This window comes from Armigeres subalbatus, chromosome 1 (genome assembly GCF_024139115.2).
Source record: "Armigeres subalbatus isolate Guangzhou_Male chromosome 1, GZ_Asu_2, whole genome shotgun sequence".
NCBI classification, from domain to species: Eukaryota; Metazoa; Arthropoda; class Insecta; order Diptera; family Culicidae; genus Armigeres; species Armigeres subalbatus.
In genome coordinates, this window is record NC_085139.1 from 104,857,989 (window position 1) to 104,885,841 (window position 27,853).

General features: G+C 39.0%; 1 protein-coding gene across 3 annotated transcripts in view; it reads left to right on the forward strand.

Annotated features, from left to right (window-relative positions):
- LOC134204124 (hornerin) overlaps nt 1-27,853 on the forward strand; it is a 105,541-nt gene continuing 77,688 nt past the window's right edge. For all 3 annotated transcript variants that reach the window (XM_062678958.1, XM_062678961.1, XM_062678967.1), the window contains exons 1-2: nt 1-643; nt 2,594-2,684. In XM_062678958.1, the coding sequence (XP_062534942.1) occupies nt 627-643; nt 2,594-2,684 (108 nt within the window). In that variant the 5' untranslated portion in view covers nt 1-626. The remainder of the gene's footprint in view (nt 644-2,593; nt 2,685-27,853) is intronic.

The window sequence follows — 27,853 nt, forward strand, 5'->3', positions numbered from 1 at the left end:
GCAATCGGTCGACGGACTCGGTCGGTAATCCGCATTTTCATTGATCGGCGTACAGTGTTTTTCGCGTTTTTGTTCCAATCTTTTCTTCCCGTTTGATTGTGAAATGAAGTGAAAGAGTGTTTTGTTGTACTTTTTGCTGCGATCGTTGGGGAATTTTATCCACCAGGAGAAAGAAGGAGCAGGAAAAAAAAAGTCAATTGAATCGTCGTCGGTTTGGTCGCGGTGCAGAAAATTCTCGCCAGAGTGATTCATTCGTGGCTTGCGAGAAAATTGGGAAAATTGTGCAGCTGAATGAGTGGAAAATGTAGCGGTTCTTGGTTAGATTTATTGCGGTTTGCATAGTTTTGCGGAATGAAAGTGAAGCTAACGGAGAAGAAAAATTTGCATAGATTTTCCCGTATTGCAGAAGCAGCACCAAATGCGTCTGTTTTTTCATCGTCGAATGTAAATTTGTATGCGTGCGTTCGTGTGTTCTACCATTGAAGATTTTATGTGACAAAATAAGGCTTTTTCATCAGCCTATACATCAATAGGGGGATTTAAATCCCGAACAACATCATCAAAGTTGGAAGCAGCAGCAGAGGGCTTGGCCTTTGAAGTTCAGTGAATATAAAGTAGCAGCAAAAATGTCAACATCGGAGAGGTGCGTTTTTCCTCAATGAAAAAATATGGTGCCTCAGTAAAGCTTTGTGTGCTAAATTATCAAACAGCTTTTTTTTGTAGAAGAAAACTTGCAGTTTCATACCGTCTTGATCGTGGAAATAAATAAAAACTGGAGAATTACCAGTCCAGTTTGAAAGCAAAAGCCACGAGTTTTCGCCTCTACCAAAATCGATATTCTTGATTTTTCCAATGAAGCGCTCTTCTTGCCCCCTTGTTCCTTCTTCATCCGGGTTGCGCACAACACACTCCCATCCATAGAGCACAACACGGCCATTCCCCTTTGCTCCCGGCCGGTGCTACTGCGGTGCAGTGACTTCTTTCCCCCATTCACAAAATAATATCAAACACACTGCCCGTGATTGTGACTGCGGCGACGGGATGTGAAGAAGCGAAAACTGGAAAATAACATTGACACGAAAGGCGACGGCGGCTTTGGCGTATGGAAAGCGGTAGTGGAGGCTGTGGCCCACACGGGAAAAGACGAAGGAAATCTCTTCAAACCATCCCGCTGCTCATCATCTGTTATGTTTCTCGCTTGGTCGGTAAAGGCCCGACTTCGGTCGGCGACAATACACAGCTGTGAAGCGAATGCGGTGAAAAACATGTCCTTTTATTTTGGGCGTGACACTGTCACACAGTGCAGTGGTTCGGCGCGGTATATGATAGAGGAAGACGACTACGAAGGAACAATATAAATTCGAGACGTAATTGAACGGGAAGAAAACATCGACGATCAAGAAGTAGCAGCGCACAGGAAACGGATGTTCGCTACCGTTGACGAGTGTGTCTGGGTATGTTTAATGGGCAACGTGGGTGCCGTGGATGATGGTTGGCTTAGTGAGAAAATTCAATCAGAACTAATATAGTTTTATTACTTGGGTATTTATGATACTGCTTACTGACATTGTAACTCGTGGTTTTTAACATGGAAAATGTTTTTTTCATAAATTACAAGCAACTTGTTGAGATTTAAAAAATATGGCATCACAAAATGATTTATTTTAAATATTCAGCCATCCGAGGGTGCTGAAGCGAATTAGTACTTTAGGAAATACTTTCCTTCTCGTTGAGTTTTCCTGCTGATCGGAACGTCAGTGTTAACGCTAAACTATCTGAGAATCGCATCTGACAGTCTGTTGCTTATTTTTGCCCACGTCTGTGAGGGAAGTGGTTAAATTTACAACACATCACAACGCCACCCACTGTCAATTCTTATCGCCGCAGAACGATGTCAGTCAACCACAGTAATTCCATGATGGTACCCAAATAGATCTACCAATGGAAGCAAAGCTGTAAGATTATTTCCGACGGATGCAGACGGTTCCGCCAATTCCCCATCCCTATCCATATTCCGAGCCGCCAGTGTCACAAGTGATGATGGTTTTGAGCCCTCGACAGAAAGCGGAATTAGCATTTACGTACCCAGTCATTTAGCTAAAGTTTGTCCCATTTGCCATTATGTAAGTCATTACAGAAACTGTTTTTTGAGATGTGAAATTATAGAAAAAATTTCTTCAAGTTCCTTAAATAGTATATTGCTCAATGTTTAATATACCTACACAGCGTAAGATCGCTGGTATTCGAACAACGAACTGTTCATAAAAATTGTAGGAAAAAAAACAGTGCTACATGTCAACTTTACATCCCATTTCGAAATTCATCATCTGTAATGATTTGTTGGAAAACGATTCAAACCATTCCTATACGTATCCCTACATAAACAGCACTTCTTTCCCGTTCCTACTTAGTTGTTCCACATCCCGCTCTTTTTACGAAAGAATTGCAGTTTCATTGGAGAAGAGAAGTGGAAAAGCTTGTTGTTTGCTTGTGTTACTTATAAGTGATGATTGTGCTGATTGGAGTTTTCATCCGTCTTTTTTTTTCTGGTAACTCCTAATCATCGTACCATGCGGCGCCACCTCCGTTGCAGAGTGGAATGGGTGGAGATTATCGAACCTCGAACCAAGGAGCACATGTACGCCAACTTGACGACAGGCGAGTGCGTATGGGATCCACCGGAGGTAAGTGTTTTAAAAATCGTATCTCATATTCCAACTCATAATTATGTAGCAAAATATGAAGTAAGTTTTGGACAATCAATCTTTTAGTCCCGAGGTGTGAGTTTTTTCGTACGCGTCCGAAAACATTATCACATGCCACGAGTTGTTCCAGGATATATGAACTTTATGAAAATCTCAAATCACATCCCATCCGTTTCCACCTCGGGCCAACAGCGTTGGCTACCTTGTTCTCTGTCACCAGATGCTTGGTTTCGACAGAGCTCAAGATCAGCCCTACTCCTTCAATATCCCTTTTGAAAGGCCCAAAAGCCTCTTTCATTGCACTGCGATTTATATTGTCCATCCGGAACAAAGTTAGAACGCTTTTTATACCAAAGTTGAATTTTTTCCCAGATAAAGGAAAATTTCCCATCTTTGAAACTAGTTCGCTGGATTCGCCTAAAGATGCGCTCAACAACGCATCAATTAGTTTGACAGATAAAATTTCGGAGGAAAGTTCGGTTCGGAAGTCCCGACTTCCGAATTCTAAGTTGGTGCTACGCCGACAATACCTAGACCTGTGCGCCGTCGTCGCTGATATTTTTCTTACGCAGCCACTGTCGTCAAAAATAAATCGGTGTACCGCCGTATTAAAATTGACCACGCCGCCGAAGTAAGATCGTACATTTTTGCAAAAGGAAATTCTTACTATACCCCCTTTCGATCGGCCATTCCAAGTTGGTAACATAGATCTTCTAGATCTAGATGCTTCCGATCCACCAGTTGATACTTGTCATAAGACGAGTTTGTACAATTCCATGTAATTCCACTATTTTATTGTACCTTTGACAGATATACGTATTTCGATTCTATTGGATTGGATTCCCGGGATTCCATATACAGATGGGACCAAGATGAATACAGTACTAGGTGCTCCAATCTGCCAAGCTTGTGGAAGAGAAGAAGGCGGGGGTGAAAAAATCATTTTCAGTGCAAAACAAACCGACTGGTTCTCCCATACTAAAATCCAAGATGACTGAATCGTGAATTTGGCAGATTGGAACACCTAGTGGTGCATTCATCTTGGATGGGACTGACTTGCGATTCACGGCAGCATATGCCTTCTACAATTTGTATATCGAAATCATGATCATATTATTAAGCTATCAGTACACTGTTTGTCATAATGACAAATATTTGTCAAGTCAGCCTGATATCCATGTTGATTTCTAATCGGTTTAGTAGATGTTGTTACCGGCATAATCGGTAACAACGTGGCTATTGTAATTATAAATAAAAAGTTGATCCGGGAGAATGAAGTGCAATGAAGGACTCATGGAGAGGGGGAGCAACGTGGAGAATGGGGAGAAGAGAAAATTTTCGGAAATGAGGGATTGAGTAACTCGGACTCTGAGGAAGAGGATCAGTATAACGTAAATTAAAAAAAAAAGTTCCTCGTAGTTGGTCGAAGTGATATTGGGTTTTTGCCAGGTGGCATTTCAAAAAAAAGTTGAGCGCGTAGATTTTCGGAGGAGAATTCTTCAAAAAGTGCCGAGTTAAACTTTTAGTGCTCGATGTACGAGGTCCGGTCTGCCACACGTCAAAATAGTGCAGAACCGCGGTTTCTACGTGTAAGCTCAACGGGACGCTCCGGTACACGCTACGTCGCTTCCTAGCGTGCCCCCGGTTTTTCAACATCCCGACAAAACGGATTCCGTAGTCTACCGCAAACGACTACTGGGATTTCGCTCTCGACCAAATTGCACAAGGTGCATACACCCCTCGCGGCGGTACACATCTCTTCAGTGGAAACGATGACAATTCCCGCCCGTAGCCAGCCGCTCGGCGGCGAGGATCCAAATTTGAGGGGAACTCATCTGAGCAACGTCGCCGCAGCACCGTCAGCAACGAGCATCGAAGCGGCGTCGGTTCCCGAGTGACGCGACACTCATACCATCTTAACGCTCTAACACTTACGTTCTAAGTATACAAGGTATGCAATAACCCTAACCCTCCCACCAACATCTGACGCAACATAACGGGCCCCAACGACAATCAACACCAAGTAGTAATCTCCCCAGTCTCAGTAGAAAATTAATAAATTTAAAATACCAAAACCGAACCCCTTTTGTTCTTAGCTTAGTTATAAAATGAATGTAACCATCGTTATTGAGAACTGGGTGCACTGCTAGGGTAGTTGATGCTAACGTGCGAGTACATCACCAAGAAATGTCAATGTCAACTATATTTCCTCGAGACCAGCAGATCAGTTGATAATATAGAAGTGTGGAACAGTACATATAAGTAATGAGGTTGCGTCAGAAATAATTGAATTTATTACTAAATTGTATTCTTATTCCTATAGGTAAAACCTAAATCCTAATATCATCTGATATCATCTAATCTAAACAATCACAGCTTGTATCACAGAGAGAGTAAGTCGTTAGTTTATACTTAAGATTATACTATTTCTAACCTATAAATTAAAACAGAGTGGATACTTCGTTGTTTCCAGTCTATATCGATGTCCATTTTTCGTTAGCGTGTGTCGTGTGTGTGATTCGGGGGTTCTTGTTAGATGTCTGCATCTTTCAAGAAGCGTATGGTTGCTGTCTCGTATGCCGGGTCGTTGGATAGTGCATCCCTGAGACTACTAGTCGGGTACCGCGACCTAGGGGCCTCATAGAGGGGGCCACACAGTACATGCTCGTTGCTGTTCCTAACTTAACAGGTGTCGCACATCCGGAGAAGTCCTTGCTCAGCATGGAGTGGCCCGTCCAAAGCTGGGACACGCGTTGTTCTCTTCTGTCCGCTCGATCCTCCCATGATCTGGTCTCTCCCTTAATTTTCCGCAGGAGTAAGGAGCGGTTTCCCCACCACTCTGTTTCCCATGAATCTTTCACTGACCTCCTTGTTTCGTTTCTGGCATCATGCCCAGGAACCTCTCGCGTAAGGTAGGCGCAGCTTCTTCCCAGGTTGGCCAGCTTATCCGCCTCCTCGTTTCCGCGGATTTCAGCGTGGCCGGGTACCCATAGGAAGGTGATGTTGCTGTCAGCTGCATGCACGAGCTCCCGTGGGGTGCATGGATCCACGGATGCTTTGTTCTGGGGGTTTCCAGAGCCAACAGGGCGCTCGCTGAGTCTGAAACGAACAAAGTGGCTGCCGCATTTGTATCAGATGCTCCCTTGGATAAGGCCACTGTTTCGGCTGAGTAGACCGTACACTGGTCGGGAAGTCTCAGGTGTATCTGCAGATCTGAACCGAAGGCACCGATCCCCAACGAAGCATTAGCCCTGAGAGTGGAGCAGAATGGATACGTTTGCGTGCGTGTTGACAGTTTTCTCATTGCAAAACTGTCAAAACGCACGCAAACGTATCCATTCTGCTCAGCTCTTTAGATCCGTCAGAGTAGCGAATCTCCGCGTCTTGGTATTTGTGTCGGATCCTTTCACTGAAGACTGCCTTGGCTTGAGTCGGGTTGGTACCCTTCCGCAGCTGCGCCTTGGTTGCCCAGTCGATGGTTGGGATATTGGCCATCCAGGTTCCCGGTCCTACTCGGTGAACCTCAGCTACCGGGGAAGCTTAGATTTGGCCACCGCCACCGCGCACTATATTTGACTTGTGGTTTCCCACTTGTACCTGGCTCGTTCGTCCATCTAGAAAGTTCCGCAGAAAATTCAGCATATTTCCAGTAATGCCCCATTTCTTGAGTTTCTCCAGGACCCCCGTAGTCCACGGCCGATTGTAGGCTTTCACCAGATCAAGGGATGCAAGCTCAACATGCTCGCCATTCTTCAGCTAAACAGTTTTGTATACATATGTCAAAAATTTTCATCTTGTCTATTTTCTTATGCATTTCGATATCAACGAGTCGTTAACAACTTATTCCTTAGCCAAGGTCACGGGGGTTGACGGCGCTGAAGATAATATTCATCTGTGTATCATATCACATTAGGAGCACTTCAGTGCGCCTCTAAGGATTCACAGTGTTTCGGCAGCTTTGCAGACTGAGCCCCTGATCGTATGTCCCGGCATCAGAACGTCGGCTCCAGGGGCACGTTCACCTCAATTTGGGAGATTTGTGCCATAAAATCTCGGCATACTTATCAGGTATAGCTCTTTAAACATGGAGGATCTGCTAGGGCTCATTAGCACTTTCCAAAGGGTCGGGAAATTAACGAATTTCTCGTCAACTGGAAGTAGCGAAGCCAACGCGTGGCCACAGGTAGGATAGGATAGGTTGTAATATAGATTGAAATTGAGAAGTCATGAATCACAATTTAAGTTTCAGAATGTTTTCAATTGAGAGTGTTTGAGAAATTATTTAAAGTAGCCGAGAAAGAAGTTTACTGTTCTATTGGATAGAAAAAAATTTAATTGAAATTCTGAGATAGAAGAGTGACAGAAAAAGTAGAGATTAAGCTATAAAAGAGGAAATAGAGATTGATAAAAGGAGAAAGCAGATATTGATAGACAGAAGAATGACATAGGAATTGTAAGGCAATACTTAAGAATTCTGTTATAGTTTTATACATACTGTATCTAACAATGACTAATAAGACAGTTAAATAAGACCTTTATGTTGAAACTGAACAGACAACCGACAACAACACAGTGTCAATAACAGATCTAAAACATAGAATATTGTGTTTTACATTAATTATACAACTCACAATTATAGAAATGACTCAATAAATAATCAACGCCTAACGTACAAACAATACTGACATAATCAAATTTACATTTTTACTAGACTTTGTCCTATGTGCCTGACTTGACTGACCAAACCTCATTCGTGAAAGTTTTCAAGAGGATTATGTTAGCTGATTCCCACTGTCCTGAGATCCACAGTCCGGTGTTCATTTGGTCAAAGTAGACTGGTTCTTCCGGCATAATCACTTGTCAACTAACAAAAACCCACCCCGATCATAGCAATCCTAACTCCTAAGGGGCGAAAAAAAAACAGTAGTTAATAACATATTATTTATTTATTTTAATTCATATTTAACATCTATTCTATCATTTTAGGAGGGCCAGTTATCTTTTATCAATTGTGGAATACAAGATCCTCCGATGGATTTGTTTGAATCGCTCATTCGACATTCGGTAGAATGATCTCCCAGTACCTGCTAAGGAGACCCCCGTCTTCCAGCTTTAGAATCTTTTCTATGTTGCTGGTGTTATTTTTTTTTCATGTCGTGATGGAAGTCTCATTTATGAAAAAGAAATTTGAAATTGGAATCAAGTGTTGATAAATCGCTGGGAATTGTGATTTTCTGAAATGAAAATATTTTTCGTTTTGGACAGTGTAACATATTTTGGACCCTCAAATGTACACATTTTGGACACCCCCAATAGGGCACTGCACGGACTACTTTGTCTCTTTCTCGCTGCAAATAAATTAGAAAACAACAAGGCCAGTAAACGTCAAAATTTATGAGGAACGAAAGAGAAAGAGATTTTTCCGTGCAGTGCCCTATATAGTCTCTTCAAAGTCGATTTTCTAATTAACCGTGATCAATTAAGCTGAAACAAAATCTTATCTTTCGTTTGGCATGCATCAATTAGAAAATTCATGCGTTTTAAATTCTCAATTTCGACAAAAACATATTGTTGTCGTTCTGAGATTATCAGTGATGTATACTTTTAAGCGTAACGCATTGCAACGCTCGCATTCTTAAACAAACTGATTTCCTCGAAATTTCATCTCAATATTGCTATTTTCGTACGAGAAACCAGTGAAACAGATGGTGAACGACATTATTTTTCTGAAGCCAATGGGGGAATTAGCAGCGGAATTTATTTTAGTTCAGAAATCAAGAAAGGAGGAGGGTCCAAAATGTGACCCCAAGTTGGTTATTGGTAATACAATCAAGTTGGTTACCCTTTAAGCAGATATCGGTAAGCACTTCCTCGTGGGGTCCAAAATGGAACATTTACCCTAAGATATATGAAAAACGGACCTGGAAACTAACAAGATATATGCTGCCGCTAACCGCAAGTCAGTCCCATATGTATGAAATTTTCATTATTCCCTGAAATTTTCCTATTCAAACTAAGCTTGCACATCATGCTTCCTACAGAACTTTTATGACTTTAAAGGAGCCTTCCAAGCCTCTTAAAAGTAGGCTTCCGCACTTCTTGAAAAGGACGCCTCTGAGCCTCTCGAAAGTAGTTTTCTAAGCCTTCTTAAAGAAGAATTCCGAGCCTCTTGAAGGAAGGCGTCCGAGCCTCTTAAAAGCCGGCTTCCGAGACACTTGAAAGGAGGCTCCTGAGCATTTTGAATGGACTCTTCTGAGCCTTGAAAGTACTCTTCCAAGCCTCTTGAAAAAAGAATTCCGTGCCTTTCAAAGGAAAGCGTCCGATCTTCTTAAAAGGGGGCTCTCAAACTACTTAAGACTCTAGATTTCAGTTCAGAAGCATATTCTTAACATATTATTTAACATTTTGTTTCGAATAGCATTGAATTGAATTCGAATTGCATTGTACATTTTTGTAATTTGTTCATTAGACGTTTTGTCTTTTTGATTTTTTGTCGCACAGCCCTTCATACACTCTGCTGGTTGTGCATCGTCATGCATATTATGTACGAAACAAATTTTCAAAACGATTATCTGTTTGTGATTTGACGATTTGACGCCCCACGCAAACTAACACCATGAATAGGTAGGTGAAGGTTTCCGCTACCTGTTCATGGTGTTGGTTTGCGTGGAGAGCTATCAGATTCGTCAAATCGTCGTTTGAATCTTTGTTTACAAAAGCAGATAAGTCGTTTTGAAAATTTTGTCTTGAAGTCTTGTACTACATATAAGACAAAGTACACAAAATACACAATTATCATAACGTTATCAATAAGTTTGGATTGGATTTGAAATACATCCGCCATTAGGCATTGTTGTCCGAGGTACGCCCCGGGGGTACACGTACCCCAGGCTCCAGGTTGAGAACCGCTGGATTGAGGCGACTTTTGGTAGTAAGAGTACACGTATTCCATTGTTATGTTTTACCCACTCAGCGGGGCTACAATTCAAATTCATGTTCGAGAGTTCAGAATTCGATTCCCAGGTCCACCTAGGAAAGTTGTATCTCTTGGTTTGAATAATCGTGCTTTGAAATTAATGCTCAAGAAATGTTTTTGAAAAAAGTGGTCAATTGTTGTCAAATTATTTGGGGGCGAACAAAGCAAGTACAAAATTTAATGTACTTTTGTTGATAGAACTTTTTTTTATTGAACACCACCGAATCTAATCATACTTGTATTTTGTCAACTAAAATTCTACCCTTGAGATTCAAGTAAACTCACTTGAAGTTAAGAGTAAAACGTAACAGGTATGAGTACTTGTACTTGAACTCTTTTAGCTTTCTGGTATCTTTTGGCTTTCGAGTAACAAATAGCGTACAGGAACTGGAACTGGCTAAGTCATAGCCACTGCCTAAGCCTAAAAAAATGGTATGTCAAAAGCGGAGTTGAATAGATCATCAAATAATATTGAACATCCCCTCCCCTCGGATATATGATCTTGATGCGATGGGTGAGCTTACGCCGTTAGCACTGAGATGGCAACCAAAGACATATCCTGTCGTGGTGGTATCACATGTTGACCATTTTTGTTTGGTGCCGCGTTACATATCTGGCATTGACGCACTAATTTAACGCATATGCATGTGTTCTAACGGACATCGTGTCTTGGAGCCTTGAATGGTAGTGCAGTTAGGCAGAGGCCTTTTTCACCAGTGATGATGATGTGAGTTCTCTTCCTTTCGGCAATACTTTGTTGATGCGTTCCCTGTGACGATGAGTCGTAGCCACGCTTATATTTAGCTAGCTAGGTATTTATTGATAAACAACGTATTCAAGACATTCGTAGGGAATTGACTGCTCGATTTACCGAGTAGATTTTTTTTTCAAACTGTGTCTCACTTCGAAGAGCCATAATAAAAAACACCACACATTATAATGATGTAATCTGAACAATCTTATGATGGCTTCATTCTCGATCATTTTTATTAATAGTTAGAGAATAAGCGTGACGAAGCTCTACTTTACCACCGAGAAGTGAATCCTATAGCTGACTCATAACGAATTATTAGGACATTATAGATAATAACAGTTAGTTTGGAATCGAATAAGCTACTTATTATAGTCTTAGACTACCTTGACAAAGGAATGACAATAAAATAGACTAAATGTACGAACAGTTTCCACTTTTTACAAGACATAACTTACATTGAGTTTGATAGTATTGACACAGAACAAAAATCATGAAGAACCAATAACTTAGGCAAACAAAGTAATTCAACGAACGCATACTTCATACCTTCTGACATCGTACAGATCAGTCTAGGCTAGATGTACCAGTTGTGGCTATAGCTCCAGTTGTCGCACTAGTGCTTTATATGCCAAATGGCCAATCAAATCACCGCAAACCAAGTTCATATCGATGAAGCATATTCATATGACACGATAACACCTTTGATTTCCTCCAAAACAAGCGAAGCATAATTGTAAAAATTGATTTTGCTTAATTTTTGACGTCCTTTGCACCAGTTATCGCACTAGTGGTCCCAATTTGGACAGTCCCATAAGAAAACAATGGGATTTTCTAAATAAGGAACCAAAATTAAAAATAGTGCCATAACTGGTGCAGGCGTTCCTATTATGGATTAATCAATTTTAAGGATAATAACAAATTTTATTGTGGTTTTCACAGCTGTTCTAAGGAGCAGGAAGTAAAACCTTTCGCTTGATATATAAAGTCCACCCACACGCCGTTTAGTTATTTTTTTAAAAATAGTTGTTCTTAGGTATGGCGACAATTGGTACACCCACCCTATATGATTAGGAATGAGATAATAAGACTGAATAGCTATTAAAGTTGGAAATATAATGCCTTTTGAGCCAGTTCAACAGTGTCTTAATGAACGACATGATCCTTGTACTGCTTCAAAAGTTATTAACTTGTCATTCTTATAAATCGGGGAATGAACACTTCCGACTCAGTTTCTACGATGAAGCAACTTGTCGATCCGACTTAAAGCGTTAAACATAAATTGAAAATAAACCAGATTTAATACAGATAATAAATAAAATTTACTATATTAAATACTCTAATAATGGTTATAATTATAAGTGATCATAGTGATATTGAAAGTGAAACGTGATAAAAATTGATAATGATGATAGAGGCGGGATCTTGTTCTAAAAATCTATTCTTTTATCAACACATCCCCAACAGTGACCACATGAGCAACATCGCTTAGGAACGTCTGAGTGATGATGAAATGAATAAAGGCTCATAGAAGTCAATATGGGCGGGGTACAGCGTAGACTACCATTGTAACCATTATGAAAAAAAGAATAGAAAAAAACAAGTTGAGTTCTTCTGGTGTTTCAAATAAACTTTTTTTTTACCGTTTGACATTTTTTTTTTCAATCTGAACGATACAAATCTTAATATGAAGCTTTAATTTAGAGTTTCTAGCAATTCTAGTGTTTCAAAGATTCATCATCATTTTTTTTCAGATCAAGTCTTCGATTCTATAGAAAGTCCGCCTAAAGCACTGGGAGATTTGAAAAAGAATGAAACATGCATACGAAAACTTACAATAGACCACAAATGAAGAAAAAATTAAATTATTTTAAAATGTATATGATCGAACAATATAAACAAATCAGTTGCCATCGCACCGCAAATTAAGCCATTTTTTTCTCTCACCGACCGACGGCCCTTGAAATTTGTGAGGTTTCAATTGGTTATGGTGCATCTGCGCTCAAATCGAGCATGTAAATCGATGACCAACCACAGGCAGCAACAGCGCGTTGAATAGTCGATTTAAGAAAAATTTACAATCCTTCACGATGTTCGCATGAGAGATGCAGAGAAAAAAAACAGCAGTCCGCTAAATTGAGCAATCTTTACACGGTTTTTGCTTCTTGTTAATTGAAGTGTTCGACTAAAAAACTGATTGTCGGTCCCATGCCGTTCTTGTGAACAAAGATTAAAATGCTGGTTACCCAAATTACAAGCAATTCCGTGGAAACTAAGAGCACCATTTCAACTAAGTGATTTGCTCTAAGAAACCCCTTAGTCCCGAATTTGATATATGTATGTAACAGCAAGTTGGAGTCAATATACTTCGTTTCACCGCAGTACCGCACTGGCCTAACTCATGGAATGCATTCTGGGTTTTATAGGCTCCCCAAGGCCTAAGCGCTTTCATCGTCGTGACGGCTACAACTAGTCACCTCGTCTTTATAGCTGGGTCGCTGCATCGCGTGTGTTTGGGGGAACCTTATACCATCGCGAATCACGACGTTCTCATACTGCAGATTGTACTGTTTGCTCCTACAAAGTGTGTATCAATCGAACAGCGATTTAACGTAGAATCCATTCCTATGTATGTAGTTACTTATTCCACTCGTATAACATTTACCACGACGCATCTGTTGTTATTATCACCAATCTATGTGCTGAATTAAAATGCCGAGATAATGGATTATTCGCCGCAATGTTTTCAGCTTGTGGGATGGAGATGTTTGCACACTCTGTTCAGTTCGTTTCGGTTCGATCCATGTGCGAACCAATTTAGCAGATGCAGAACAACAATCGATCGCCTATAGTTGCGGGAAAGGATGAAAAACGTTTGTAGATAGGAACGGACTTGCCAGATTAACAGCTCTTCAGTTGAGTTGGATCGATGATGGATGACAAAAATATGCTTAATTTAGTCTGTTATTACTCTGGCGGTGTTAATACTTTTCATTCTGATCGATTGCGGCTGCTAAAGAGTTTGAATTACTACTCCCGAGCTCCGGACCTTGTACTCATATTAGCCTTACTAGAAAACAAAGAATTAAACTGCAAATTACTTTGTATCTTATTTAAGCAGCAGCAGCACTCCGCAAACACAATATTTATTGTAAAAGATCGAAGACATAGGTGAATGGATGACATTTGTTAAATTAGTACCAGTGGTTTTATTTTCGACATCGACTATTTTGAACATGGTGTAGCAATTTGTTAATTGCTACTCATTGAGTGATCAGGCAAGTTTGGTCTGGTGGAGATTTCTGAAGCATACAAATTGGCTAAATTGTGTCAAAACCGTTGAACCCGGCTCACCGCATGTTATCTATCAGCGCAAAGCTTTGGTTAGTAGAAAATTCGAAAGAGCATCCACATGTATTCCACAAATTGTGTAACTTTTGGATTAATATACTTTGACTCCCTACTGCCACCTGCTCAGCCGATACAAATAGACGCAACTGATTAGCAACAAACAAACGCACTGTTGACAGCTGCATTTGTGCTGCGTTTTTCACAACAATGATCTTCGCGCTATCTCTAAACTATGGACACTATAGATTCCAAAGGCGCGTGTGACGTCAAATTCGCGCGACACATTGTGAAAAACTGAGAAAAAAAAAACTAAATCGAAATTGTTCAACCGTGCCTATGATCGTCTATGGAATCTAAAGTGTCTATACTCTGAAAGATTGCCAATTGCATTTCTCATGTTCAATACATTTGAATAGATTCGAATCAACGGTTTGTGGATGTTTACACAAGTATCGGATACCAACTCTAAGTGAAATGCGCCGCTACAAAGCAAAACCCTGTTGAATGTGACTGGGTTAGATAGGGTTTGATTAACGATTCGGTTTAGGAAATATTACTCTTAGTGCTGAATCAGCAGTGATTCAAGTTGTTCGGGGCTGTTACTTTGAATATGAATCTGAAACATTCATTTTCCCAGCAGGTATTCTAGATTAATTTTTTTAAGTTGAGTTTTAAAAGCTGCAGATTTGAACCACCAATGAATCACGAGATTCAAATAATTTTCAATTGTTTTGCGTCATTTTATCTGCGGATCAATCCACTTTGCAACTACGGCGCCTTTCTTTGCAGCAGCATAATGATCTCATTTTATTCAAAAATTTTCAAACATGAATAGAACACTGCTAGGAAAACCAGCGACTTATTTTCCCTTATCAGATTCAAACTATAATATGTAGTGTTCGAAAATTTGCAATGAAACTGAATCACTACTGATTTTACTCTAACAAGTCCCACAAAATCAAACTTTCACACTTCTATTCATACATCTGTCAATATACACAGTTTGCATCAGCTGTGCGGCCCAACATGTTTATTATGTATGGTTCATCCTTCTCCTCCAGCACGATTAATAACAAACATAGCAGACGAGTTCCCGTTGTTCGTACTAACCCGATTTAGAGCGCACTCCCGAAGAAGCTCTTCTGCCATCCCATCCCATCACACACTCGATTGGATAATTGATCATAATGCCGACCAACAACATGCTTATACGAATACATATAGCGCAGCGCGCTGCCCCACCACCATCGAACACAGCAAACACGAATCGCATAAATACAGCTTCGGTTATAAGTTTGGGGATATCATTGAAAAATGAAGGTTTGATTCGTGACATTTGCTTGTGCGATTATTTTCAAATCATTTGCTTAAAATCGTTCAGTTTAGACGACAACTGTCAGCTAATTCACAGATTAGTTGGTAAAATTTTTACAGTTTTTTTTATTCCTTTCTTTATTTATTAAGCACTTCGTGTTACTTGACCGTTACTGTGCCGAGATCTACTGTGGTATTCTGCTGTACAGAATCCACACAGAATATATTTTTTGATTTCCATTATCATTATGATTGTCCTTGCCAGTCTATCTCATCGTGAGTCCATTGTGTCCATTTGTCCATGTCGTGTATCCAATGATCGTTGCATTGTTCGGTTGCCATTTATCCGGGTAAGGGGTCGTACACTTATTACGTAAGCAATTTTTCTGGGATTTTCGACCCCCCTCTCCCCATGTAAGATTTTTTTCATACAAATGGGTTTTTATTTATATGATACGTAAGAAAACGGCAGACCCCTCCTCCCCCCATAAGTGCTTACGTAATATGTGTACGACCCCTAACGTTGGAGGAATACCTCCGAGAAGTACAAGTTGTCAGTCATCATCAGGCAGCCGTGACGGTGAGGCGCGTACCCCCACCCACCGTATGGGGTGCGCATCGGGCGACTGACGAGGTTTTGGTGCAGGGGCTGAGAATCGAACCCATGACCATTCGCTTGTAAGGCGCACGCCCACCCCATTTTTACAGTTAAATGATTATTGTTGTTAAAAGTGTTCAACCGCTGGCTCCAAGATAGGATGCATATTTGTGAAATACATAAAAAGGAAACTAATCGGGAATATCGAGAAGAGGTCCAAAGTTATTTGGTGACCAAAAGCTCGTGCAGAACAACAGATTCGAGTATAGAGTAAAAATCCCCAGAGCAAAAAATAGTCGATCTTGAAGGAATGCATGACGAATTCTACAAGATGTATAATTCACATTATATATGTACTAAACAAAAATATTGCTACATTGCTACGAGAATCATCAAAGACTTCTACGAACTTGCACAGGCTTTTCGTCGTTTCACAGATCTCTTCAAGACATTCTTCGTGAACCATTTGAACGATGCGATTCGAGCCTTGTAGACCTTTGTAGATTTTCACGGAGCTTCGCGGACCATCTTGGACCTACGCCAAACTTAACATTTATTGTTTATTACCAGACTAAGGGAGGAGTGGCCTGTGCAATACATAAAATTCTTCTCCATTCAGCTTAATCCATGGCTGCACGTCGCCAACCACGTAGTCTGTGGAGAGTACGCAAATCGTCCTCCACCTTATCGATCCACCTTGCCCGCTGTGCACCTCTTGTTCCCGTCGGATCGTTGGCGAGAACCATGTTCACCGGATTACGATCCGACATTCTGGCTACGTTCCCGACCCACCGCAGTCTTCCGATTTTCGCGGTGTGAACGATGGATGGTTCTCCCAACAGCTGATGCAACTCGTGGTTCATTCGCCTCCTCCACGTACCGTCCGCCATATGCACCCCACCATAGAAAGTACACAGCACTTTCCTTTCAAAAACTCCCAGTGTGCGTTGGTCCTTCACGAGCATCGTCCAGGTCTCGTGTCCGTAGAGGACTACCAGTCTAATGAGCGTTTTGGAGATTGTCAGTTTGGTACGGCGGCGAATTCTATTCGATCGGAGCATTTTGCGGAGTCCAAAGTACGTACGATTTCCTGCCATGATACGTCTCCGAATTTCTCTGCGGGTATCGTTATCGGAGGTCACCAGTGAGCCCAAGTATACGAATTCTTCAACCATCATGATTTCATCATTGCCAATACAAACTCGTGGTGGGTAGCTTACGTTGTCCTCTCTTGAGCCTCTTCCTATCATGTACTTCGTCTCCGATGTGTTGATGACTAGTCCAATTAGCTTCGCATTTCAGTCAGATGTATGCTTCCTCGATCCTCTCAAAGTTATGTGCCATAATATCAATGTCGTCGGCGAAACCAAATAACTGGACAGTCAAATCGTACCACTCGTGGCAATTCCTGCCCTTCGTAAGACTCCCTTCAGAGCGATGTTGAATAGCAGTTACTTTGGCGTAACCCTCTGCGCGTTTCGAAGGGACTCGAGAATTCCTCTAAAACTCGAACTACGCACATCACCCGATCTATCGTCGCCTTAATCAACCGTGTCAGTTTATCCGGAAATCCATTTTCGTGCATTAGCTGCCAGAGCTGGCCCCGATCGATTGTATCATATGCGGCTTTGAAGTCTTATACATTATTGCAAGAGTAGCTAAATTTCTTACTTCGGTTGAAGTTTTACATTGCAAAGTGTTTCTAAGTAATAAGGCCATTATTTTTTTTTTTTTGACGCGGTTTTGTTTTTGCAGTGTTGTTTTTGCCAAAAATGTTACATATGCAGTTTCTAAAACAAACGCAAACGGTTCATTTGTATTAGTGTATTTGCGTAACATTCCGTTGCTTTATGAATTGCCTATGATATGCAATTCGGAGCAACTCGTGGATTCCCTTCCTACAGTCCCTAGAAGTGGTCTGTGGTGATTTAAAAACAGGTTCCAAGTTAGATTTTCGTCGTAGACTAACACCTAAGCTAAAATTTTGTTCAATTTCTAAGGATTCTACCTAGAAAGAATTTCTGAATAAAAGTTTAGTGGAATTGGTTTCTGGAATTTCTGGATTGGAATTTCTGTAATGAAACTCATTGATACACATCGGACAAATCTCTGGAAGAATTCATGGTGCATGTTTAGGAGTAAATCCTGTAGGAATGTTCTGAAGGAAAGGTTTTATTTCGAAAATCTTTGTTCTTTATTTAAAGTTTTGTTAAGAACTTCTGATTGAATTCTATGGAGATTTTTTGGTGAATATTTGAACGAACATTGAGACAAATTCCTGGGACAAATTTTTGAGTGAAATCTATAATACCATAGAATTGTAGATGATTTTAAAGCGATTTTTTGAGCAACTGGGGAGTAATAGATAAAGGGACATTTAAGGGTAATCATATCTTGAAGAATTTAGAAAGAAATAGCGAGTAACTAACAACTTCAGCATATTTTTTTATTTTGATAATTTTAGAAACACAATACAATGTTTATAAAATGAACATAATAAAAAATATCCTTAAAATGGAACTTTTGGGGAATTTTTCTTTTTTTAAATCTAATCTCTTTGGTATCAGACAAATACCAATATTTCATTTGGTCCTCTTGCCATGCAATATCAGGGTGTCGACTACCTGGAAAAACCTTGAAAGTCAGGGAAAGTCAGGGAATTTAATGTTGGACCTGGAATGTCAGGGAAAGTCAGGGAAAAAAATCACAAAAGCCTAATATTGCAAATTTATAGTGATTTTTTTAATTCGAGAAATATACTAAACTAAGGACACTTATAGCAATGAAATTCTGAACCAATTTTAATCCATTAAAAAAGGACCTATAAATGTACTGAAACGTCGGACTGGAATTAATATAACAGCTGGTCATCAGACTGCATAGCCGATAAACAATACTCCGAGGCAGTTATAGTCGACAACCACCTCCACTATCAAGCTATAAAGCTTTGTTTTTGTGTGGCCGTTGGCAGTCTCTAGACCAGTCTTGCAAAATGTCGTGACCATCACCAGATGATCAGATATGAAAACAAAAACCACCACGCTTTTAAACGATGTTCTTTACTGACAATCACTGCAAGCGCATCGTGACATGTAGAAGCTGACACGTGAGTACCTTCGGTAAGCGTGACACCCAGATTGACAACCACAAGCTGAGAGCCATAAAGAGCATCAGGTCGGTCAGCTGTCAAAAGTGCAGGTGAGCACCGTTATTGATTGATTTTGTTGTCGTTTGATTGGACTGACGTCGTTTTTAATTGATAAATTGGATAAATCAATAGTTAAATTAAGGGTTCATTCACAAATTACATAACGCTAAAATGGACCTGGGGGCTGAAAGCCCCCACCCACCCTCTCGTAGCGTATTTTGTATGGGAGGGTTCTGAAATTTGTATGGGCCGTATTTGAGAACGGCTCTAACTAGCCACCCTATAACCAGAGACCGGCGGAGTGAAAAACTGTCGAAATGGCAACGTATGAAAATGCATGAAATCGTGACAATGATACTGGCAGCACTTGATCTTTTTGCTTGCTTCTTATGGAAGCAAAAAGTAAACAAGTCGAAATGGAACCGCTTTTGACGGTTCGATTGGAAACAAGATGGCGTCTTCGCCGATCTCTTATTCTAGTATTTCTAGCTCTAACTAAGTTTTTACCAATTTGATCCAGACTATCTTTTGAAAAAGGCCAAATTTTTTTTATTGATTTTTTCAAATGGATACAATTAAAAAACGACGCATCCTACAAAAAAATGTTGTATGGGTGACTATCGCAAAATCAGTCAAAGTTTCTAATAAAGATATCGGAAACAATTCAAATTGAGCCCTACACTGAAAAAAAATCAGTTTCAACAGTTTCAAAAATTAAAACTCGATTTGCGAAAAACGCTTTTTTGATTTGTATGAAATTGTGTCTCAAGATAGGTGATTATGTTCCCTACCAACCGTCCATACATCGCAAGCTTGACACTTTTAAGGAAAAAGTTTTTCTAACAAAACTTTTTCTTGTCGAAATTATTTTCAGTGTATTTTTATCCGTTGCGAATAGTTACGACCTAAATATTGTACTCTGCTTGACTGTACAGGAATATTTAAATATATGTATGTATATGTTAAATCCACTGGCACTCCTTGACACTGGGGAAAAAAATCCAATTCCGCCAGGAAATTTTTTTTGTTAGAAAAACTTTTTTCCCTTAAAAGTGTCAAGCTTGCGATGTATGGACGGTTGGTAGGGAACATAATCACCTATCTTGAGACACAATTTCATACAAATCAAAAAAAGCGTTTTTTCGCAAATCGAGTTTTAATTTTTGAAACTGTTGAAATTGATTTTTTTTCAGTGTAGGGCTCAATTTGAATTGTTTCCAATATCTTTACAAGAAACTTTGACTGATTTTGCGATAGTCACCCATACAAAATTTTTTTGTAGGATGCGTCGTTTTTTAATTGTATCCATTTGAAAAAATCAATAAAAAAAATTTGGCCTTTTTCAAAAGATAGTCTGGATCAAATTTGGAAAAACTATGTATGTACTTTTCTTTTAATAGCACCTCTTAAAATATTGCACAAAAAGTCAATATAAACAATAAGAACACTTAAATGTTCCCAAAAATTCTATTTTGGCTTCATGCATTTTTATCACAGCAAAATCCATTAATTCCGCTAAGTGGATTATTCCATTGCTGTCGAGCGTTGATTTCGAACCAAACACCGCATAGGTCAAGTGATCATCACGATAGTCAAGATGACATGGATATGACAACCACAACATCAGGAAAGTTTTCCTATCATTCATGCTGGTGATCACAGGCAGAAGAAGTGAAGACATGGTGAGTGACCAAGCGCTAGTTGCTAAAATGTCACTTTCATGGTGATCGTTACACCAAGCATGTGAGATCCACATTGAGCATCACAATTGAATACTTGACACATGACCTGGATTTTGTTATTGTCACGCTTTACGTGACTTGTACGGTGACACTTTGCAGCACTGCTCTAGACCAAAAGTCTACTCAGGGCCCTTTTCATGTTCCCCATGGTAGTCGAGTTTGTTTCCTATTAATCACTAAACATTAACAGAGGTTGCTCAAATGGTCACTGTTGAGACCTGATCCAAATAGTTTTTGACCCTTCCTTCGGAAGTGTCTATAATTTCACTTTGTATGCGTTACGCAGGTGTGTTACGTATTAATCTATCAAGAAATCTCGTGAATTATTAAATAAAATCTATGGTATTTGAAACAAATTCACTTTGATATTGAACATATAATTATAACAAATGATATGATATGGAATTATGCCTATTTTTCTAATTTGTTTCAAAGAAACAAATGATTTTAGTTGAGGAACATATAGAAGCATGTACAAAAAAATCTTCTCAGAAAAGCAAAAACGTAAAAATTGAAAGCGATTTCAAAAATTTATTCAGTGGAAGCTAGATAGCAAATGTGAGCATGTTTTGAGCCACTAATAGATCACTTGTATGCATGTATGTGTGCGTATGTGTGCAAATTCTGATATTTACTGCCATAAAAATCTCGCTCATTTTTAAGGTATTGAACAACTTTAGTTTTACCAAATTAGGCATCCATAAGGCGAAATATATGTTATTATTGAACGCTATTGAGTTTCGCTCAGAACAATGACTGATTTAGTTAGTTCTGGATTAATTAATATCGAGGTCTCTGGAAATTACAAGTACAATATATGCAACCAGCGTTACGATAGTTACTAACCATGTCACAATAGTTATTCAATCCGACGAGCGCCTTATAGATAGGCAGCATGAAGTACAGTACGTTATCATTCGTTAAGTTGTCACTTAACCCATGACATCCGCCTTTGGGTAGGCAATTATTTTATCACTTTCACGGAAAATCGCCGTGGGAAGCTGAGTAGTTTTATCTCGTTTTAAATACTGGAGTCTGGAAAAAATATCCTTATAACTAAGGAAGGGTCAAAATCTCACTGTAGGTGGATTAATCTGGGTTTTTAAAGTCCCCTTCAATATTTTAGATCATTTAGTTGGAATGATTTTGTATCGGAGTCAATTTGATTTTATTGCAGTTTCCTTATTAGTAGCGTTTGAGTCATGTTCCCATCAAACAAAAGAAGTTCTGAAAGATCGTTCAAATACTTTGATGATGATTATCAATCGCAAGAGTCATTCTTTATAAAATAATTTGATGTAAGGTACACTGGGGGAAGTGGAAAAAGGGGGTAAGTGTAAAAATCGACTCGAAAAATTGGAATTGTACATACATTACAGTTTTTACCACATCATAGCATCATGCAATGTTATACTTTGATGCTCACACTAATACTATGTTGAAATTTGTATAACACATACACTTACACGGTTAACGCTTGAACTGTAATTTTAGGTTTCGCGAAAAATTGATATTTGCATTCATAAAATCAATTCTTATTTGCACCAATTGTTCTTTTTTCAAGTGAATTTATATCACAGGTGACCATTACAATACAAATAAACTAATCCCATTCAATTGGTAGTGGTTTGTACCAAGAAAGCAAATAATTCAAAGATTTTACACTTACCCCAGGTATCAAACACTGTGGGGAAAGTGGATAATGTTCTAATCACGCAATTTTTTTCTTTCTCCCAGAGTTTATTTCGATAGCTGTGAATCTTAATATGTTCCTTCTTTGTTATCATTGTGATTCCAGTGGTGATTGGACTTATTTAAATGAGAAAATGCCTGAATAATCCACCTATCGGTACTGATGCCTTTCATATGTTTTCCATATGAAAAAATATATAAGAAAGTTAAAAATAGCACTGATAGGTAAATATATTGTATAATACACATTAATTTTTATTCCTAACAAGTTTCGCCGTTGAATGCAATTTTTTTGCGAACAAATCGGTTAAGGACAGGTGCTTAAGAATAGCTGATAATTTTGTATGTGCTTTGCGAACACACATACATACAAATACGCACATACAGACATCATCTCAATTCGTTAAACTAAGTTGATTAGTTTATAACCCTGTAAGTCCCATTTTTCCTTTAAAATGTTCAGTTTTGGGGCGAACATATAGACTTTACGTACATTTAGTGTTCGAGAAGGCAAAACCAGCCCTCCTCTAGCTATTACGAGAATTCCTTGAGGATCTATTCCGTTAAGGTAATGAAATTATTGAAGGTCAAGGCAACATGGGTTTTCCTCTTACCCCATCCCACTAGGGTAAGTGGAAAAACAACTCCTAATTTTAAAATCTATTTCCATAAATTTCAAGCGACCAAAATGGTATGAATTGCCGCACAGTTGGTGCGAAATTGACTGTTTTTGATAGCCTTTTTTGATTGAACGCATTAAAATCATTTAAACTGGTTTTACACTAATTCAAACATGCACTATCGATTTTTCCTTTTCCACTTCCCCCAGTGTACCTTACCTATGATATAACAAAATTTCATTTAATGCTCTAATGCACTCTACAGCATCGGCCTCATCTCCAAACATGATTCTGAGGGTAATATTTCAAAAACATTACGTGAACTTCCATTTGATGATGGGCTTATAAAGTCATTGGTCGATCCTCACGTCCTTAGGTGGTCAAATTAATAGTCATGTAGAGAAAATGATAGTGGATAAAAGCATCATATGGACTACCTCATGTACGTAGGTGGCGATGGTCTCAATTAAATCACATTAAACGTTACTCGATACTCCATAATTATGCTCGGACGCAAGAGGAGGATGATGATGTGGTTGTCAATGGTAATGTTTCAGTTTTACATTCGCTGCTTTTGATTTTTATAAATCAATTTTATCAAGAAGTATTCTGGTTGATCTTTGAGAATTTTGTAAAGAAATTACTTCAGAATTCTCACTGAAACATAAAAAAAATCCCAAAGGATTTAAAAAAGCTGTCTGGATAGTTTTTATCCTGGAGCTCCTCGATGGATGTTCAGTAGATTTTTTCAAAAGCTCCGCTCCAAAAACTTGGTATGGTATTTACTCAAATTTGAATAGAATGTCTTCGTGAAGGGATTCATATAAAAAATATGCAAAGGAATCTTCTAACATATTTCCACGAGTTCTTCAAAAAACTCTATTAGACGTTCCTTATTAAGTTTCATTGCTTGTTGCAACTCTTTATAAATAAAACAATGCTGGAACTTCAAGACCATTTTTGAAAAACAACTTAAAATCGATAAAATAAAAAGAGTAGGTGCAACTCCTCTTAGCATTTGAGACTAGTTATGCCCCTTTAAAAAAAACACCTTTTTTGGATATTTTTCCATGGGACCATTGCTTTATTCAAACCGAAGGCCACAATCGACAAAAATTTAACGACCTGACTGTGTTCAAACCAAGTTATTTAAAGTATTGCAGTGGTTAGAATATTTTGCTAGGCTATAAGTGCTGCAAAGATTTATGTGAGTTTGTAAAGATTACATTCATGATTATCTGGAAGATTGTAAGCAGTCCTTAACTATTTTTAGAAATCCATAAACTCCACAGAGAGTGAATAAGAATAGGTAATATTAGGTATTTACTTCGGGGGGGTCTCGTAGCGTAGTTGGCTACACGTTCGCCTCATAAGCGAATGGTCATGGGTTCGATTCGTAGCCCCTCCACCAAACCCTTGTCAGTCGCCAGAAGCGCAGTCCATACGGTGGCGTTTTGGGGAACGCGCCTCACCGACACGGCTTCCTGATGACGACTGACAGACCTGTTCTTCTCGGAGGCATTCCTCCAACGTTCTTCGATTAATGGCAACCGAACAAAGCAACGATCACTGGATTCACCACATGGACAAATGAACACAATGGACTCACGATGATATGGACTGGCAACGACAACAATAACGATTTATGGACATCTAAAAATAGATTCTGTGTGGACTCTGTACAGCAGAGTACCACAGTAGATCCGGGCACAGTAGCGGTTAAGAACACAGAGTACCTGCCAAATAAATATACGAATAAAAAAAAGGTATTTATTTCGTAAGTATACTTGAGAGCCATGGAGGTTTCTCGATGTTCACCTAATCCGTAAGATTTTTTAACGGCATTAGAAAGATTTCTAAAAGCTTTCACGATGGTTTGGAAAAATCAAAAGTCGTGTCAAAAGATACAAGATTTCACACAAATTTCCAGAAAGATAATGAAAACGATTTGAAGAAGTCCGTCAGTAGTATTGGAGGTCTGTTACGACACCATGGAGTCCGTGAGAATTCCCAATGGTGGAAAACTTATAACATTAATTGGAGATAATTTTGGAAAGATGTTAATTATGAAAAAAATTCAAGAGTTCTGCGCATTAACTTGAATCTTTATGAATGACCAGAATTGCCTACGATATTCTCCAAATCCTCAATGTTCTGTTTCTAGAGGTGATTAGGCTTCCAGTAGTTCAGGAACTCATAATGGACTTCAAGGGCTTATACATGCAGAGATTTTCATGCGCTTCTAGGAATATTTTTCATTCCTGGAATTTTTTGAGGAATGGCATAAATAAATCGCATAAATAGGGTATCTGCTCCTATATCGATAACATCATTTTGTTGCTATTCTGCGTGCTTACGACTGAAAAAAATCGATTTTTTTTATATGAGAACATGTTATGAATAGAAAATCTATATACATAAAAATGAATTTCTGTCTGTCTGAACCTTAAAGACTCGAAAACTACTGAACCGATCGGCGTGAAAATTTGCAAGCAGAGATTTTTGGGGCCAGGGAAGGTTCTTAAGACGGTTTGAGACCCCTTCTCGCTTTGGAAAGGGGGGCTTCCATACAAATGAAACTGAAATTTCTGCATAAACTCGAGAAATAATCAGAGAATAAATCAATTTTAGGCGGAACGAAGTTCGTCGGGTCTGCTAGTTTTCTAATAAAATCTGCTAATGGGATAATTTTAGAGTCAGTTCCTCGAACAGGGACAAAACCAGGAATCTGAAAACTGTTTCTAAATGGACACCCTGGTTAAAAGTGAATCGAATATATTTTGGTAATCCGTCTGCATTGAGCCAAGGGCGCCAGTGCGACCTGACAATTGAGATCATCGATATGTAGGGTTACTGCTTCTGGACTTCGTCTCATATCGGAGCTCACGAAAAACTAAGTGATGAAAAGGAATTTTGTTTGTTTTTTTTTTTTTTTTTTTGTGATTTTTTTTTCAGCAGTGAGAGCACGCCTGTTAGCAAGTAGAAGCGTCGAAATTGGTGCTGTATTTTTTTTTGTGATGAGATGAACAGCTATGTTCAGGGAGATGGAAAATGGAACAGTTCCCTACTTGTATATACAAGATAGGTAATTTCAAGAAAGAATCTGTTGATTCTTTATGTAAAAATAGCAGATCTGGTAATAACTTTAAAACACTTAAAATCGAGGCTGCATATTTGAAATGAATTATGAGATTTACTCGAATCATGCATCTACAAGCTGCTTCGATTACATTGAGTTTCTTTAATGACTTTCTAATAGGTTTTTTGTCAATATTTACTTAGCTTTTCTAATAGGTCTTCTATCGATATATAATAAAGGTTCATCGCTATTTGAAATTTCTACCTATTTTCAAGTGTTTGTTCAAACTTTAAGAAAGTCGTAGGAGCGTTAAATAGTTTTCTTGATCTTCATCAGCAATCCTTACTGCTTTCACGAATTCATATGATTTTAAAGATTCCTACAGACTTGTGAACATCATAAAAATATGTATTGCTTAATTGCGGGCCGGGGGATACGGACTGGCGAAAGGGTTTTGGTCTTAGTGGGTCGGGTTATTCTATCAAAACATAAAAACAACACAGGGACAGATAGACATATATTCAGCTCGACGAGCTGAGTCGATTGGTATATATATAACATCATGGGTCTCCGAGACTTCTATAAAAAGTTCTATTTTTGAGTGAAATGATAGCCTTTCGGTACTTTTTTTTGTACGAGAAAGGCAAAAAATGACAGTTCAGTTGATGAATGTACGCCTAAGAAAGATTTGCCAAAAGTGCTGGAAAAATATAAGATCAATAGAGTACAGAACAGTAAGGACCCTTTTTAGAAAACAGGTCCATACTTCCTCTTTGACAGCAGAATACTGTTAGACACTGTACTGCAAAAGGTTGTGATCGTCATAAGACAGAAAGCAAAGCGCCTTTTTCTATGTCAGGCGACCAAATGAAAGAATCGTGGGTTCTTGATCAATTTCGCATGAACGGCAGTCATGAAAGGATGTTGCGCTTTATTTTAAAATTAAAATTTCTAAATTCAAGCTCTATCTGGAGTAAGGGCGAATGTCGCAGGAGAGGATTCTCTTCGCCGACTTCCCCTCTTTTTAATGAAAATGACAAGCAGTGGATTTCTTAGTGTTTATCACCTCAGCACGATAGAAATCAATGCGAACTTGCATTCACAAGTGATAAACTGCAAAGAAACCCTCTGCTTGTCATTTTTAATTAAAAGAGGGGAAGTCGACGAAGAGAATTCTCTCTTGCGACATTCGCCCTTTTACCAGATAGAGCTTGAATTATTTGTATAGATATATGCAAAGAGTACTGACTAGTCGATAAATTAATCATATTCCTTCTATTATATTCCTTCTATATTTGCCGATTGTATCGAGTCGTATTATCTTTTATGTCGTTCGAAATTATTGGGTTTACGGGCGGCTTATTGGGCCAGCGCAAACCTCCTGTCTCGTCGGAAAGCCATCGTGTGAGGTCTGTTTAGTCACTTAGGCTTCAGTTCGATTCGCGAATTGAAATCATATTGAACTTAGAAAGTGACGGTTTGGATGTTATGAAATCTTCCGGTCATAAGAATAGCTGGTGCGACCCATTAAGACAAACAAAACCTCGATAGAAAATGATTCAATATCTGTCAAAAGTAACCTTGTTCTGCGAGCAGGGTTATTTGGAAATTTTTGAACTGTCACTTTTAAGTTTAATTCGAATTCACGATTCAGATCAAAGCATTAAGGTCCTGCCTAACACCAGGGCCTGAGTGCCACACGGCCGCTTTGGCGGAGCCTGCTTGCGGATACAAGCAGCTTTTTATAGAAGTTTAACAGGGTCCACTATCATCTTTTAGAGATTGTGCTAACGTAATAACTATATCACATACACCACAGAGTCCTCTATCAAACCCCTAAACATCCTAGGCAGGCACCTCAATTCACAGTTGACCTG